Source organism: Rana temporaria, chromosome 13, assembly GCF_905171775.1.
Source record: "Rana temporaria chromosome 13, aRanTem1.1, whole genome shotgun sequence".
NCBI lineage: Eukaryota > Metazoa > Chordata > Amphibia > Anura > Ranidae > Rana > Rana temporaria.
Window position 1 is genome coordinate 7,888,708 of NC_053501.1, and position 18,529 is coordinate 7,907,236.

The 18,529-nt window shown below is 50.4% G+C and overlaps 1 protein-coding gene across 1 annotated transcript in view; it reads left to right on the plus strand.

Annotated features, from left to right (window-relative positions):
* The first annotated feature begins 880 nt into the window (after positions 1–880).
* SPATA7 (spermatogenesis associated 7) overlaps positions 881–18,529 on the plus strand; it is a 47,500-nt gene continuing 29,851 nt past the window's right edge. Inside the window, exons 1-4 of the mRNA XM_040332434.1 lie at positions 881–961; positions 8,871–8,945; positions 10,637–10,729; positions 17,475–17,522. Of these exons, the coding sequence (XP_040188368.1) occupies positions 922–961; positions 8,871–8,945; positions 10,637–10,729; positions 17,475–17,522 (256 nt within the window). The 5' untranslated portion in view covers positions 881–921. The remainder of the gene's footprint in view (positions 962–8,870; positions 8,946–10,636; positions 10,730–17,474; positions 17,523–18,529) is intronic.

An 18,529-nucleotide genomic window follows, 5' to 3' on the forward strand; every position in this document is an offset into this window, starting at 1 on the left:
ATGCAGAGGACCGGGATGGGGGGGCGGTAATGATGCAGAGGACCGGGATGGGGGGGGCGGTAATGATGCAGAGGACCGGGATGGGGGGGCGGTAATGATGTGTATCATGCATATCACTACCTTGTGTAAGACGGTACTGGGGGCGGTAATGATGCGGAGGATCGGGATGGGATGGGGGGGGTAATGATGCAGAGGACCGGGATGGGGGGGGCGGTAATGATGCGAAGGATCGGGATGGGATGGGGGGGGCGGATCTCCGGTACTCGGGATGGGGGGGCGGTAATGATGCAGAGGACCGGGATGGGGGGGCAGTAATGATGCAGAGGACCGGGATGGGGGGGTAATGATGCAGAGGACCGGGATGGGGGGGTAATGATGCAGAGGACCGGGATGGGGGGGTGGTAATGATGCAGAGGACCGGGATGGGGGGGCGGTAATGATGCAGAGGACCGGGATGGGGGGGCGGTAATGATGCTGAGGACCGGGATGGGGGGGCGGTAATGATGCAGAGGACCGGGATGGGGGGGGGGGCGGTAATGATGCTGAGGACCGGGATGGGGGGGCGGTAATGATGCAGAGGACCGGGATGGGGGGGGGGCGGTAATGATGCAGAGGACCGGGAGGGGGGGGGGCGGTAATGATGCAGAGGACCGGGATGGGGGGGGGCGGTAATGATGCAGAGGACCGGGATGGGGGGGGGCGGTAATGATGCAGAGGACCGGGATGGGGGGGGGGCGGTAATGATGTGTATCATGCATATCACTACCCTGTGTAAGACGGTACTGGGGGCGGTAATGATGCGGAGGATCGGGATGGGGGGGGGGGCGGATCTCCGGTACTCGGGATGGGGGGGGCAGTTTCCGGTTGGTGAGGAGTAGACAGGAAGTGATGCGGAGGATCGGGCGGCGGTGATCGGTCGGGATGCCGGTGGCGGGCGGTGATCGGAGTGGAGGAGGGGCCGGTGAGTGGATACAATGTAACATTTCTCCGCGTCTTCCATCCGGTGGGGGAGGAGAGTGGAAACAATGTAACATTTCTCGGTGGGGGAGGGGTCGCTGCGCCTTGTGGTCCTCCATCCTGATCTCTCCGGGTTCTGTCCTCTGATTGGTTGATCGGATGTCCCCCCCCCATACATATCGGATGAGGGGTCCTCCTATAGATCGGGGTGTATCTCCTCTCCGGGTCCCCGTTCATCATCTATTACTATAGGAAACAATGGGACACATACATTATCGATTAGAAAGGATCAATCGATCGATCTCTATTACTATTGGTAATTCGGAGGACACACACACTACAATCGTATCGCCCGATCGATGCGCCGTTCAATCAGAGCGATTGCAACCGATCAAAAAGCCCCAAACTTCCCTTCTGATTTATTTTTCGATGCCTTTAAAATCAGATTTGATCAAACTGAGCCGATCGGCGACGGCTGGAACTGATCAATCATTTTGCGCCGATCGGCAGCGCTGAGATGGTTCGGTCTTTGCAATTGATCGTATTCCAACAGATGGGATTATAAGGTCGCGAGGTGGAAACGGATGTAATGGATCGTTTACCGATCGCGATCCACTTCCCTGTGTGTGGCGTATCGATCGTATTGGTTGTCGACGATCGCACGATTAACCCTAACGGGGGAAATCAATTAATCAAAGAAATCGATCGTCTATCAAAGTGTGCACGGCTGCTATTGGGTCGATCGGAGAACTACAAGCTTGCGCCACGGCCGATCGACCGCCTGACATGGAGATGGAGTGAATCCTTCATTGATCGATCGATCGATTTCCTATTCAATCCGATCAGTGATCGTATCGGATCTGATATAAAGAATTGTGTCTCTACATAAAGATGGCCTAGGCTATAAGAAGATCGCCAAGACCCTGAGCCTGAGCTGCGGCACGGGGGGCCAAGACCATACAGCGGTATAGCAGGACGGGTTCCCCTCCCCCGCCTCGTCATGGTCCACCAGAGAAGTTGAGGTCACGTCAGTGTCGGCCCGTCCATAGGGGGCGCCCCCCCCCTATCAGGCCAGCGGCTCTGATAGGCTTTCCGAGTACAGCCCTCGGCTCCCGGATGTCTTATCCTCGGAACGTACGGGGGGTGCGTCCAGGGGCGGACTGACCATTGAGGCTCTCGGGCACTGCCGGAGGGCCCCATGCCACTAGGGGGCCCCATCAGGGTTGCCAGGCTCAGTAAAACCAGGGATAGTAGTATGAAAAAATCTGTGTTTTTTTTACATCTGTCCCTGATATGTCCGAAACCGACATGCTTCTGATATGAAAATCTCGAGATTTTAGCTGCCCCGCCTCTGCACTGCCTCCTGGCGTGGTGGCCATCTGTAAGCCCGGGGACCCCATAATCTTCTATTGCCCGGGGGCCCCATGAGTTGTCAGTCCGCCCCTGGGTGCGTCCTTTGGATAAGACTGATGGCCGTCTCAGCCAATCAGGTTCACCGATTCTGGTTATCGGTAACCTGATTGGCTGAAGCGTCATCGAGGGACGTGGAAGCAGAAAGGTAAGTGCATTTTACAGGGCACAGTGGTGACAAAGGGCACAGTGGCAACAATTAAAGGGCACAGTGACATGCACAGTGGCAACAATCGGCACAGTGGCGACAATTGAGGGGCACAGTGGCTGCGTTTGATGGCACAGTGAGGCTGCTTATTATATATTTTTTTGAGCACCAACCGCCACTGGGTCACGTGCTCAGCGTCATATCCAGAGGTTGTCTTTGGGAAATAGACGTATGAGTGCTGCCAGCATTGCTGCAGAGGGTGAAGGGGTGGGGGGGAGGGGTCAGCCTGTCAGTGCTCAGACCATACGCCGCACACTGCATCAAATTGGTCTGCATGGCTGTCGTCCAGAAGGAAGCCTCTTCTAAAGATGATGCACAAGAAAGCCGCAAACAGTTTCCTGAAGACAAGCAGACTAAAGGACATGGATTACTGGAACCATGTCCTGTGGTCTGATGAGACCAAGATAAAGGTATTTGGTGTCAGATGGTGTCAGGCGTGTGTGGGGGAGGGGCCAGGTGAGGAGGACAAAGACAAGTGTGTCTTCTCTACAGTCAGGCATGGTGGGGGGAGTGTCATGGTCTGGGGCTGCATGGGTGCTGCCGACACTGGGGAGCTACAGATCATTGAGGGAACCATGAATGCCAACATGTACTGTGACATACTGAAGCAGAGCATGATCCCCCTCCCTTCAGAGACCGGACCGCAGGGTAGTATTCCAACGTGATAACGACCCCAAACACGCCTCCAAGACCACCACTGCCTTGCTAAAGAAGCTGAGGGTAAAGGTGATGGACTGGCCAAGCATGTCTCCAGACCTAAACCCTATTGATCATCTGTGAGACATCCTCAGAGGGAAGGTGGAGAGCGCAAGGTCTCCAACATCCACCAGCTCCGTGATGTCATCATGGAGGAGGGGAAGAGGACTCCAGTGGCAACCTGTGAAGCTCTGGTGACCTCCATGCCCAAGAGGGTTAAGGCAGTGCTGGAAAATAATGGCGGCCACACAAAATATTGACACTTTGGGCCCAATTTGGAAATTTTCACTTAGGGGCGTCCTCACTTTTGTGGCCAGCGGTTTGGACATTATGGCTGTGCGTCGAGTTATTTTGAGGGGACGGCAAATGTACACTGTTATACAAGCTGTACTCTCACTACACAACATTGTAGCAAAGTGTCATTTCTTCAGTGTTGTCACATGAAAAGATACAAGAAAACATTTACAGAAATGCGCGTTCTGCGCTCCGCTCCGCTGTGATTGGTTCCCAAATCAAATCCGCAGCGGCATCTGTCGTCTTGTATTGTGACCGGTTCACTTTAACAGCAGCCCTGGCGTGGCGGCGTTAATCCGGTGTTGGCGGATCGCGTGTCCGCAGAGATCGCATTCCTCGCCTCTGAATGGCCGACATGAATTATAGATGGCGGCCGTTCCAGGCGATTGATCGGCGTGGTGTCGGACTCGGAGGGAGCGCACAGTCCTCCGCACACGGCTCTGATTCCAGGAAAAATCTATTATTCTCTATGGAGACGGTTCACAAAGAGTCCGAATCGCACTCGAGCTTTATTTGGGGCTCGAATTGGGCAAATTGGTGCGTTTTTGAAGCATTTTCCATAGAAATGCAATCATTTCATCAAAATAAATAGCAATAAAATGAATAATACAAATTAAATGAAGCCCTAACCCCACCCCTAACCCTAATAATAACCCCTAACCCTAATAATAACCCCTAACACTAATAATAACCCCTAACACTAATAATAACCCCTAACCCTAATAATAACCCCTAACACTAATAATAACCCCTAACACTAATAATAACCCCTAACCCTAACATTAACCCCTAACCCTAATAATAACCCCTAACCCTAATAATAACCCCTAACCTTAATAATAACCCCTAATAATAACCCCTACCCCTAATAATAACCCCTAGCCCAATATTAACCCCTAACCCTAATATTAACCCCCTAACCCTAATAATAACCCTGACACTCATATTAACCCCTAATATTAAACCCTTACCCCAACACTAATATTAACCCCTAATCCTAATAATTACCCCTAACCCTAATATTAACCCTGACACTAATATTAAACTCTAACCCCGACACTATTATTAGATCCTAACCCTGACACTAATATTAACCCCATCACCCCCATCACTAATATTTAACCCCAACCCTAATATTAAACCCCTACCCCAACACTAATATTAACCCCAACCTTAATATTAAACCCCTACCTCAACACTAATATTAACCCCTAACCTTAACATTAAACCCTTACCCCGACACTAATATTAACCCCTAATATTAACCTCATCACCCCCATCACTAATATTAACCCCAGCCCTAATGTTAAACCCTTACCCCGACCCTTACCCCTAACACTAATATTAACCCTGTAACCAATATTAACCTCTAACACTAATATTAACCCGCCCTAATATAAACACAGACACTAATATACACCCCTAACCCTAATATTAACCCCTAACCCTAATGTTAACCCCGACACTAATATAACCCCGTCACTAATATTAAAGCCTAACCCAAATATCACCCCTAACCCCGACACTAATAATAACCCCTAACCCAAACATTAAACTCTAACCCGATACTATTATTAAACTCTAACCCTAATATTAAACTCTTACCCCCGACACTAGCACCCCTGACACAAATTTTAAACCCTGACACTAATATTGACCCCCAAACTAATATTGAACCCTAACCCCGACAATTAATATTAACCTCTAACCCTGACACTAGTATTAACCCCCCTAGCCCCGACATTATTTTTAACCCTTATATTAACCCTGGCATTAATATTAACCCCCTAACCCTAATTTTTAACCCCCAACACTAATATTAAACCCTAACATTAAACTCTAACCCGTCACTAATATTAACCCTGACATTAATATTAAACCCAAAATTTACCAAAAAAGTAAAAAATAGTAAAAAAATAAATAATAAATAAATAATAAAAGCGGATGAAAAATCTGAAAAACCTGCCAACAAATGATGAAACTGATGATATTTTTCGCTATGGGCCAACTAAAAAAAAACACCAATGCTCAAAAACACTTTAAACCGCTGGACACAAACGCTCATAAATGTGTCTCTCGGGTGGGAACGCCGCCTTCCCGATCATTTTCACTCTTGGCAGGTCGATCAACCATAGTGCAATTTTATAAATCGCTTTTGCTTGTTGGAAAAACATCTGCGTGTCAGAAAACCGATTGTAATACAGATCGATCAAAATTATTTTTTTAAAGGTCGGGGGCACTATTCCTCCCACTGACACCAATGATGGGGCACTATTCCTCCCACTGACACCAATGATGGGGCACTATTCCTCCCACTGACACCAATGATGGGACACTATTCCTCCCACTGACACCAATGATGGGACACTATTCCTCCCACTGACACCAATGATGGGTCACTATTCCTCCCACTGATACCAATGATGGGACACTATTCCTCCCACTGACACCAATGATGGGGCACTATTCCCACCCCCCCACTGACACCAATGACGGGGCACTATTCCCCCCACTGACACCAATGATGGGGCACTATTCCTCCCACTGACACCAATGATGGGACACTATTCCTCCCACTGACACCAACGATGGGGCACTATTCCTCCCACCAACGATGGGGCACTATTCCTCCCACTGACACCAACGATGGGGCACTATTCCTCCCACTGACACCAACGATGGGGCACTATTCCTCCCACTGACACCAATGATGGGACACTATTCCTCCCACTGACACCAATGATGGGGCACTATTCCTCCCACTGACACCAATGATGGGACACTATTCCTCCCACTGACACCAATGATGGGACACTATTCCTCCCACTGACACCAATGATGGGGCACTATTCCTCCCACTGACACCAATGATGGGGCACTATTCCTCCCACTGACACCAATGATGTGGCACTATTCCTCCCACTGATACCAATGATGGGACACTATTCCTCCCACTGACACCAATGATGGGACACTATTCCTCCCACTGACACCAATGATGGGTCACTATTCCTCCCACTGATACCAATGATGGGACACTATTCCTCCCACTGATACCAATGATGGGGCACTATTCCTCCCACTGACACCAATGATGGGGCACTATTCCCACCCCCCCACTGACACCAATGACGGGGCACTATTCCCCCCACTGACACCAATGATGGGGCACTATTCCTCCCACTGACACCAATGATGGGACACTATTCCTCCCACTGACACCAATGATGGGGCACTATTCCTCCCACCAACGATGGGGCACTATTCCTCCCACTGACACCAACGATGGGGCACTATTCCTCCCACTGACACCAACGATGGGACACTATTCCTCCCACTGACACCAACGATGGGGCACTATTCCTCCCACTGACACCAACGATGGGACACTATTCCTCCCACTGACACCAACGATGGGACACTATTCCTCCCACTGACACCAATGATGGGGCACTATTCCTCCCACTGACACCAATGATGGGGCACTATTCCTCCCACTGACACCAATGATGGGGCACTATTCCTCCCACTGACACCAACAATGGGACACTATTCCTCCCACTGACACCAATGATGGGACACTATTCCTCCCACTGACACCAATGATGGGACACTATTCCTCCCACTGACACCAATGATGGGACACTATTCCTCCCACTGACACCAATGATGGGGCACTATTCCTCCCACCAACGATGGGGCACTATTCCTCCCACTGACACCAACGATGGGGCACTATTCCTCCCACTGACACCAACGATGGGACACTATTCCTCCCACTGACACCAACGATGGGGCACTATTCCTCCCACTGACACCAACGATGGGACACTATTCCTCCCACTGACACCAACGATGGGACACTATTCCTCCCACTGACACCAATGATGGGGCACTATTCCTCCCACTGACACCAATGATGGGGCACTATTCCTCCCACTGACACCAATGATGGGGCACTATTCCTCCCACTGACACCAACAATGGGACACTATTCCTCCCACTGACACCAATGATGGGGCACTATTCCTCCCACTGACACCAACAATGGGACACTATTCCTCCCACTGACACCAATGATGGGACACTATTCCTCCCACTGACACCAATGATGGGACACTATTCCTCCCACTGACACCAATGATGGGACACTATTCCTCCCACTGACACCAATGATGGGACACAGTGAGGTCTATTTTTAAAAACAAAATGGCATGTGAATGTCTCAAACTTCCACACAAACATCTTGGATAATCCCCATATTTCTTCCAATATTTTCAATGAATGTCGGCTCCACCTAGTGGCCATACTAAATATTGAAATATCTCAATCAGGAAAATACTGCATCATTGCCACTAGATGGAGGTAAGGATCATAGGAAATCAAAATTTTATAGACAACGGGGTAGATTCAAAGAGCAATTGCGTCTGCGTAACTATAGTTACGCAGCGCAATTGCTTACCTGCGCCGGCGTTACGAATGCTCCTGATTCAGAGAGCTCGTTACGCCGACTGCAGCCTAAGAAATGACTGGCATAAGGCTCCTTATGCCGTCATATCGTAGGCTGCATTCTTACGCAGGCCGCTAGGTGGCGTTCCCGTAGTGCTCAGCGTATAGTATGCAAATTGCATACGAACGCCGATTCACAACCCTACACGAGCCCTGCGTACGCAGTTTACATCGTTTGCGTACGTCGGTTTTTGTGTAAGGCTGCCCCTGCTATCAGCAGGGGCAGCCAATGTTGCGTATACCCGTCGTTCCCGTGTCGCGCAATTTGAAATTTACGTTGTTTGCGTAAGTGAATCGTGAATGGCGCTGGACGCCATTCACGTTCACTTTGAAGCAAATGATGTCCTTGCGACGTCATTTACCGCAATGCACGTCGGGAAAGTTTCCCGACGGAGCATGCGCACTACGCTCGGCGCGGGAACGCGCCTAATTTAAATGATCCACGCCCCCTACGGGATCATTTAAATTGCGCGCGCTTACGCCGGGCATTTTGCCAGAGCGCCCACGCAATTTACGGAGCTACTGCTCCGTGAATCAAGGGTAGCGCAGGTAATTTGCGGAGGCGCAGCGGCAAAACGGTGCGCTGAGCCTCCGTAAAAACTGTGCAAATCTAACTGAATCTACCCCAACATTGTGATTATTCATGACAACTTTGCTTAAGAATTTGTGAAATATAGACCCCCCCCCCCCCCCCCTCCCCCAATGAATCAGTAGGCGTAATGTGGCTGCAGCACTTTTATGAACGCAAAATTATAAAAATAATTATTTCAATGTAAAACTATTATTCCCTTTGCAGGGTCCAGGGTCCCCTCCATCCCCCGCTGCGGAGTGTCCAGCCCATTCAGAGGACATCTGAGCACCAAAAGCAACGGTAAGCGCACTCGGTGAGCGGCAGGCGGTACAGGGAGTACACCTGTAAGGGGGCTCGGAGGTCCCCAGGGCCCGGGTGGCTTCCCCCTTTTTTTTATTTTCTTTTTTATTGTAGGGCCACATTTTTTTAGAGGTCCGGAGATCCCCAGGGCCCCGGATGACAATCCCCCTTTTTTTATATATATATATTATTATTATGATTAAAGGGCCCAGATGGCAACCCCCCTTTTAAAAAATATATATATATATATATATATATATATATAATTTTTTTTATTAAAGGGCCCAGAGGGCCCGGGTGGCTTCCCCCCTTTTTTTATTTTTTTTTTTATTAAAGGGTCACATTTTTTTTAGAGGTCCGGAGATCCCCAGGGCCCCGGATGACAATCCCCCTTTTTTTATATATATTTTTTTTATTTTTATATATATATATATATACAATTATTATTAAAGGACCCAAATGGCAACCCCCCCCTTTTTTTTTTATTTAAATCAGAAAAACCCCCCTTTTTAAAAAAAAAAAATATATATATACATATATATATATATATATATATATATATTTTTTCGCCCTCCCCCCGCTTCTCAATTTCAGGCGGCAGCACCCCCCCCCCCCCCCCGGTTCTCTGCTCCAGGGGGCCCATGCCTAAAGCTGTGTAAGGGGCCCCCATAATTCATGATGGCGGCCCTGGTGAGCGGCATGTAACCACCTCGCTGTCCACGGACATGGGGGAGGGGAGAAGGGTGATCTGCTGAGAGTCTGGAAAAATCCTTTGATTTCCTTCTAAATCCTTTTTTAAACTTGGTTTCATTGCTTTTGTCTTTTTTTTTTATTTTATTTTTTATTGATTTTTTTTTATTATTATTATTATTATTATTATTATATTTTTTTTTTAAATTCATAAATATATTTTAAATATTTACAAATAAACAAAAACATATATTTGTTTATATAAAATTTTGAAATAAATAAATAAATGAAAGATGAATTGTCCACAATGTCCTGGTATGCTGACGCCTTAGGCCTCATTCACACACAAGGCGGATCCGTCCATACGGAGTCGGCGGGAGATCTCTCCTTTGATCTCCGCTGAGCCGGCGGATGACAGGTCCCTCTCTGCTCACTGAGCGGCAGAGGCGGCTCCTTAATTAGACAAATTAGGCGGTCGCCCAAGGCCTCGCACTCACAGGGGCCTCGCGGCCGCCTAACTTCCCCGATGCATTACCCCAGTTTTGAGGGACAGGGGACCATAACGTTGCTGTGCTCAGGCAGCATTAAGAGCCCTGACTCAGGAGCGGGGGCCACCAGCTTCCCTAACAACCAGTGAATATCGGTGACACCACCCCTTGTGACGTCAATGACCCAGCATGCCCTCAGTCAATGATGTCACAAGGGGGCGGGTTCAGCAGGTGACATCACCGGGTGGCTCCCGCCGCTTAGTTATTAAAAAGCAGGATCTGGTGCAGCTGTGCCTGGGAGCCAATCGGCTTCTAACTTCATCTTGTTCCATTAAACTTTGACAATAAAACCCGGAAGCTGATTGGTTACTAGGCAGAGCTGCATTCGATTTCGGACTCTCCAGTTCTACTAAATCAACTCCAGTGCCTGTCTTCTCTGTGTACATGACAGGTGCTCTTTGTGTGTTGGTTCTGTGGCTGCCGGTTGTATTAATCTTCTTCTTCTCCCTTCAGCCTTCTGCATCGGCCACAGCAGCCGGCTCAGCGACCAGTACCGGGTCCGGGACCACATGCTCTCCCACTACAATAAGATCCTCACTGCCAAAGGTACATTGGAGACATTCCAGGCCATGGGGGAGGGGTTGGGGGTTGGGGGTGTTCATGTGCGGTCCGGTGTTATACCCCAGAGGACGATGATGACAGGAGGGGGGAGGGGAGGGTCCCTGAGTCAGCTTCTCTCAGCTCTGGAGGTCTTTCTCCTCCGTCTTCTATGGAGTCACTAGAGATTCTCAGATCTTTCTCCTGACCGGAATGGCACTTTTATCGTGCCGTCATCTGTGGGCCGTGCCGTCATCTGTGCCCTGTGCCGTCATCTTTTCCCCCGTGCTGTATTCTGTGCTGTCAGCCCTGTGCCATCATTTGTGCCCCGTGCTGTCATCCATGCCGTCATCCATGCCCCGTGCCGTCACCTGTCCCATCATCTGTGCCCTGTGCTGTATTCTGTGCCCTGTGCCGTCATTTGTGCCCCGTGCTGTGCCCTGAGCTGTCAGCCCTGTGCCCTCATCTGTGCCCCGTGCCGTCATCTGTGCCCCGTGCTGTATTCTGTGCCCTGTGCTGTCAGCCCTGTGCCATCATTTGTGCCCTGTGCCGTCATCCATGCCCCCGTGCTGTCACCTGTGCCGTCATTCCTGCCCTGTGCCGTCATCTGTGCTGTATTCTGTGCCCCGTGCCGTCATCTGTGCCCCGTGCTGTATTCTGTGCCCTGTGCTGTCAGCCCTGTGCCGTCATCCCTGCCCCGTGCCGTCACCTGTGCCATCATCCCTGCCCCGTGCCGTCACCTGTGCTGTATTCTGTGCTATCAGCCCTGCCCCGTGCTGTCATCAGTGCCGTCATCTGTGCCCCGTGCTGTCAGCCCCGTGCTGTCATCTGTGCCCCGTGCTGTCATCTGTGCCCCGTGCTGTCAGCCCTGTGCTGTCATCTGTGCCCCGTGCTGTCATCTGTGCCCCGTGCTGTCATCTGTGCCCCGTGCTGTCATCTGTGCCCCGTGCTGTCATCTGTGCCCCGTGCTGTCATCTGTGCCCCGTGCTGTCATCTGTGCCCCGTGCTGTCAGCCCTGTGCTGTCATCTGTGCCCCGTGCTGTCATCTGTGCCCCGTGCTGTCATCTGTGCCCCGTGCTGTCATCTGTGCCCCGTGATGTCATCTGTGCCCCGTGCTGTCAGCCCTGTGCTGTCATCTGTGCCCCGTGCTGTCAGCCCCGTGCTGTCATCTGTGCCCTGTGCTGTCATCTGTGCCCCGTGCTGTCAGCCCTGTGCTGTCATCTGTGCCCCGTGCTGTCAGCCCTGTGCTGTCATCTGTGCCCCGTGCTGTCATCTGTGCCCTGTGCTGTCAGCCCTGTGCTGTCATCTGTGCCCCGTGCTGTCAGCCCCGTGCTGTCATCTGTGCCCCGTGCTGTCATCTGTGCCCCGTGCTGTCAGCCCTGTGCTGTCATCTGTGCCCCGTGCTGTCATCTGTGCCCTGTGCTGTCAGCCCTGTGCTGTCATCTGTGCCCCATGCCGTCATTCCTTGTCCCGTGCCATCATTTCTTGTCCCGTAACAGTATCATGAGACCCCCCCCCCCCCTCCCGTTGTGGGGTCACTGGCCATAGAAGGTTTGTATTGGATAAACCTGAATGAAATTAAAGCCGATGTTAAACACTATGGTGCATGCTGGGACTTGTAGTCTCTTAGCAGCAGGATACGCATCACCTGCCTATCCCTGAGCTTTGCAGGAACCGCCCGTATATTTCTGTCCTTGGATATATCTTGGTGTGTATCTGGTTTCCAGGATACTCTGTGTACCTGTGATTGGCGCTGTGGTAGACACCGCGGCGTTGTTGTGTTTAAACAAAGGCTGCGTGTTTACAGGCGGAGCGCTCGCAGGCTGTGCACATTCCTGGGGGATAATCATCGTCCCCTCCTCCGCACACGTCAACTTTCACTAATGAGTGTCCATTGCACAGCACAGTCCTGCTTTTCAGGTTCTCCCCTTCTGGTGTCAGGCTGGCGATGTTCACCGCGCTCCGGCGCTCCCATTGCAGGGACTGAGAGGGAAGAAAATGATTCTTCATAAAGAAGAAGTAATTCTGGTCTCCCTTCCATCACCGGTCCCAAGAAGAAGAAGAAGAAGAAGAAGGGCTTTCTTCTGCATTTCAGGATATGCAATTATTCTTTTGTGCCCCTGCCAACTGTCCATCCAGAGCCTCTGGTTTATAGATCTCATTCATCCTAAATATAGAGCCATTTATCCAACTGTCCATCCAGAGCCTCTGGTTTATAGTGATAAGGAAATCTCTAACCTCTGCTCATGGTGAAAGTTTTTAAAATGTTATTTAGAACTATTAGAAAGTAGAGAGAATAAGGCGCACGGACATCCTTGGACATGGCAGGGGTACCAAAGAGCCAAATAGGTAGATTCAGTAAGAGTTAGGCCGGCTTATCAGTAGATAAGTCGACCTAACTCTGAATCTACGCCAACTTATGTTTAAGCGTATGCTCAAACAGAGATACGCTTAAACATAACTAAGATAAGATGGCTTGCGCCGTCCTATCTTAGATTGCAATATTTTGGATGGCCGCTAGGTGGCGCTTCCATTGCGGTCGGCGTAGAATATGTAAATGAGTTGATACGCCGATTCACGAACGTACGCCCGGCCGCCGCAGTCGATTTACGTTGTTTCCGTAAGGCATTAGCAGGCCTAAAGTTATTCCACCTATTAGGTGGAATAAACAATGTTAAAGTATGGCCGCCGTTCCCGCCGCGAGATCCGATTTTTTTACGTCGTTTGCGTAAGTCGTTTACGTCCACGTCTAAATCAATAGGCCCGTGCGGCGTACGTAGCTGCAATGCACGCTGGGAAATGTAGGCGCCCGGCGCATGCGCAGTAACAAAAACTGCAAAAACGTGAGGTCAAGCCTCATTACCATAAAACACGCCCCCCTCCAACACATTTGAATTAGGCGCCCTTACGCCCGCCGCATTTACGCTACGCCGCCCTAAGTAAGGAGGCAAGTACTTTGAGAATACAGTACTTGCCTCTCTTACTTAAGGCGGCGCAGTGTAAACACGCTAGGCTACGCCGCCTTAGATTTGCGCGCCCCTACCTGAATCTACCTAAAACTCTTTATCAAATCGGAGGCCTTTAAACTGCAATCCCGGACAGTTGCCAGATCAGATGCTTCTAAACATTTCCATTTTACATATGAAATGATTAACGTAAGAACTGCACCAGCAGCACATCATTATTCACAAGAGACATTAATTTCTGTTATCACGGCACCTTATCAGCTTAAAGTGGTTGTAAACCCACTATTTGGACTTTTACCTACAGGTAAGCCTACAACATGGCTTACCTGTAGGTAAGGATAATATCTCCTAAACCTGCACGGTTTAGGAGATATTACCCCCGCAATGCGGGCGGCGCATGCGCAGGGGGGACTCCACGGCTGAAGGACCGGCATCGCCGGACCCTGCCGATTTTAAATCTCCCGCGCGCACGCGCGGGAGTGACGTCTTCGCCGCTCCAGCCAATCACAGCGCTGGAGCGGCGATACCCGGAAGACACGCCGGAGCAAGATGACATCCTGCTCGGCGTGGACCAGGTAAGTGGTACACACCTCGTTCCGAGGTAAGTATTTCATAATAGGCTAGTATGCGATGCATACTAGCCTATTATGCCTTTTGCATTGCAGGTTTGGGGGGAAAAAAAAAAAGTTTATGCGGTTTACAACCGCTTTAACCGACCTCTAGACTCCCAAATACCTCATTAGAGAACAAGGAGACCAACTATCTCTATGTTCCATCAGAAGATAATCCGGGGAATCGGGAGACCAACCATCTCTATGTTCCATCAGAAGATAATCTGCGGATCCCGAGAACAACAATTTGTTTCAATAACATCTTTCTGTAAAATCAGAAAGTGGACCTGTCATAAAGAACCTGACCTTGGCATATAAGCACTTAATAAATAATTGAATGAGAAGTAAAGTATATAAGAATTCTATTTACAGGACAGTAACAAGCTGAGTCCAGAGTCCAGAGTCCAGAGTATTTTATCCAACTGCCCACCCAGAGCGACTGATTTATACAGTTATTAGAGGGAGGTCTTTTATTTCTGATGTGTAAAGTGATAGGGGAAGAATGGAAGGGCCTGGGAACATAGGAAGGGCCTGGGAACGTAGGAAGGGACCGGGAACGTAGGAAGGGACCAGGAACGTAGGAAGGGACCGGGAACGTAGGAAGGGACCGGGAACGTAGGAAGGGACCGGGAACGTAGGAAGGGACCGGGAACATAAGAAGGGACCGGGAACGTAGGAAGGGACCGAGAACATAGGAAGGGACCGGGAACGTAGGAAGGGACCGGGAACGTAGGAAGGGACCGGGAACGTAGGAGGGGACCGGGAACATAGGAAGGGACCGAGAACATAGGAAGGGACCGAGAACATAGGAAGGGACCGGGAACATAGGAAGGGACCGGGAACATAGGAAGGGACCGGGAACATAGGAAGGGACCGGGAACATAGAAAGGGACAGGGCACATAGGAAGGGACCGGGAACGTAGGAAGGGACCGGGAACGTAGGAAGGGACCGGGAACGTAGGAAGGGACCGGGAACGTAGGAAGGGACCAGGAACGTAGGAAGGGACCGGGAACATAGAAAGGGACAGGGCACATAGGAAGGGACTGGGAACATAGGAAGGGACCGGGAATGTAGGAAGGTAACGTAGGAAGGGACCGGGTAATATAGGAAGGGACCGGGCACATAGAAAGGGACCGGGAACATAGGAAGGGACCGGGAACATAGAAAGGGACTGGGAACATAGAAAGGGACCGGGAACATAGAAAGGGAACGTAGGAAGGGACCGGGAACATAGGAAGGGACCGGGCACATAGAAAGGGACCGGGCACATAGAAAGGGACCGGGAACATAGAAAGGGACCGGGAACATAGAAAGGGACCGGGAACATAAGACGGGACCAGGAACATAAGACGGGACCAGGAACATAAGAAGGGACCGGGAACATAGGGCCAGATCCACAGCCCGGCAGCGCAACGTAACTTTTTAGATTTAAGTTACACTGCCGCAAATTTCCTAAGTTAGGTACCGATCCACAAAACACTTACCTGGAAATTTGCGGCGGTGTAACTCCAATCCGTCCGGCGCAAGGCGGGCCAATTCAAATGGGGCGAGTCCCATTTAAATTAGGCGCGCTACCGCGCCGGACGTACTGCGCATGCTCCCAACGCTTTTTTCCTGACGTGCATTGCGCGACGTGACGTCATTTTTTGAACGGCGCGTAGCGTATTTCCGTATTCCCGTACGGCTTACGCAAACAACGTAAAATTTAAAAATTCGACGCGGGAAGGAGGGCCAAACTTTACACAGCAGAACGCCTGCTGTGTGAAAGTAGGGCTGCCTCACAAAAGTGTAACTAAGCGACGGGAAACTAACGTAGCGGCGACGTAGCAAACGCGAAAAAGCTTTGAGGATCGACGTAACTCCTCATTTGCATACCCAACGCTGGATTACGACGCGAACTCCCCCCAGCGGCGGCGACCGGGAACATAAGACGGGAGACCGGGAACATAAGACGGGAGACCGGGAACATAAGACGGGAGACCGGGAACATAAGACGGGAGACCGGGAACATAAGAAGGGAGACCGGGAACATAAGAAGGGAGACCGGGAACATAAGAAGGGAGACCGGGAACATAAGAAGGGAGACCGGGAACATAAGAAGGGAGACCGGGAACATAAGAAGGGAGACCGGGAACGGGAGACCGGGAACATAAGAAGGGAGACCGGGAACATAAGAAGGGAGACCGGGAACATAAGAAGGGAGACCGGGAACATAAGAAGGGAGACCGGGAACATAAGAAGGGAGACCGGGAACATAGGAAAAGTCTGGAGATGTTGGGCCAGATTCACGTACAGCTTACGCCGGCGTATCTATTGATATGCCGCGTAAGTTACAAGATGCGGTATTCTTGAACGTAGATACGCCTGAAATCTGGCTTCAGCCGACCGACGTAAGTCTTAGTACGCCGTCGTATCTAGGGTGCATAGTTACGCTGGACGCTAGGGGCGCTTCCGTAGATTTACGTGTCGAATATGTAAATTAGCTAGATACGCCGATTCACGAACGTACTTGCGCCCGCTACGCCGTTTACGTTAGGCTTACGTCCGGCGTAAAGTTACCCCTGCTATATGAGGCGCAGCCAATGCAAAGTATGGACGTCGGAACAAGCGTATCTTTTTACGTCATTTACGTAAGTCGTACGTGAATGGGGATGTGCGTAGGTTACGTTCACGTCACAGGCATTGAGCTGGCGTATCTTAGGGAGTAAATTCGACATGATACTGAGCATGCGCCGTACAATTGGCCCTTGATTTGCATGGGGTCACGGCTCATTTTAATAAAACATGCCCACCTCTTCCACATTTGAATTAGGCAGGCTTACGCCGGCCGATTTACGCTACGCCGCCGCAACTTAGGGAGCAAGTGCTTTGTGAATACTGCACTTGCCTGTCGGTTGCGGAGGCGTAGCGTAAATAGGATACTCTACGCCTGCACAAAGATACGCTCTCCTACGTGAATCTGGCCCGTTGATTTTAATACCTCCCGGCCTTCTGTGTGACAGTAATTCACATTCGCACAGATATTTCATTAAAGTAAATGGTTTCTCAGAAATCCTTATCTGTCCGAGCGCAGGTTCAGCCGCCACGGGATCCGGCGATATATCTGTAATCCCGATGGAGGTTTATAGACTCGCACCGCTTCTCTCTCATCTTCAACATTATCTCTTCTCTTTCAGCCGCCGTCGATTGCTCCGTTCCGAAGAGTATGACCAAAAGCATTAAATGTAAGTAAGCTTTCCATCTGACTATACGACGCTCGTCATTGAAAGAGAACCTGTCACAGCTCAGCCTTTCCGTCCAGCATTGGTGCCTGCCATTGGCTGAATCCTGAATTTGGTGAATATGGGGCTAGTTCCTGGGCTTCCACTCTTAGGGCTGTGGCAACCCCTAACATTTACGGGCTGTAGGCATCATGACCAGATCCCTTTAACCACTTGCTTACTGGGCACTTAAACCCCCCCCCTCCCCCTCCTGCCCAGACCAATTTTTAGCAGGGGGTTTAGATTGGCACATAGAGGCAGATGTGCCTCCTTCCTGTTAGGGACCGATGTCCCTTGCAACCTGAGCCGATGATCGGCTTTTTTTTCTCCTCACGCTGTCGGCGTGAGGGAGAGAAAAAAAAACGATTACCGAGCTTTGTTTACATCATATGATCAGCTGTCATTGGCTGACAGCTGATCACTTGGTTACGGGGCCGGGACCGGCCCCTTATTTGGATCTGTGATCACCCGAGTCTCAGTGACTTGGGTGATCACCAAGATCGGAGATGCAGGGTGTCAGACTGACACCCCGCACCACAGATCGCCGCGCTGCGCGCCCCCACGGGCGCGCGCCGGCATTTTATCCTGCAGGACGTCAATAGACGTCCAGTCAGGATTTCACAACCACTTCCAGGACGTCAATTGTATATTGACCGGGCGGAAAGTGGTTAAAGCTGCTTTGCCCCAGCCAGGAGAAAATGTCTTCTGAGGAGCTGGGCCGAACCCCCTCCCCCGCCCTTGTGTCTATAATATTGGAGGGAGGCGGGGCTATGATGAAACACGGCAGATTCTATATTTTCCATCACCCTTGTTTACAACAAATGGATTTTCCCAGCTCTACAGGTGTACTATTAAATACACACATTTACAGATATACATTGACATGCGTTGCACTTTACAGGCTGCTAATGGAGCTTAAACGTAATTAGAATTGATTCCTGGTTGGCCCGTCTCGGGGGAGGTGTGAATTC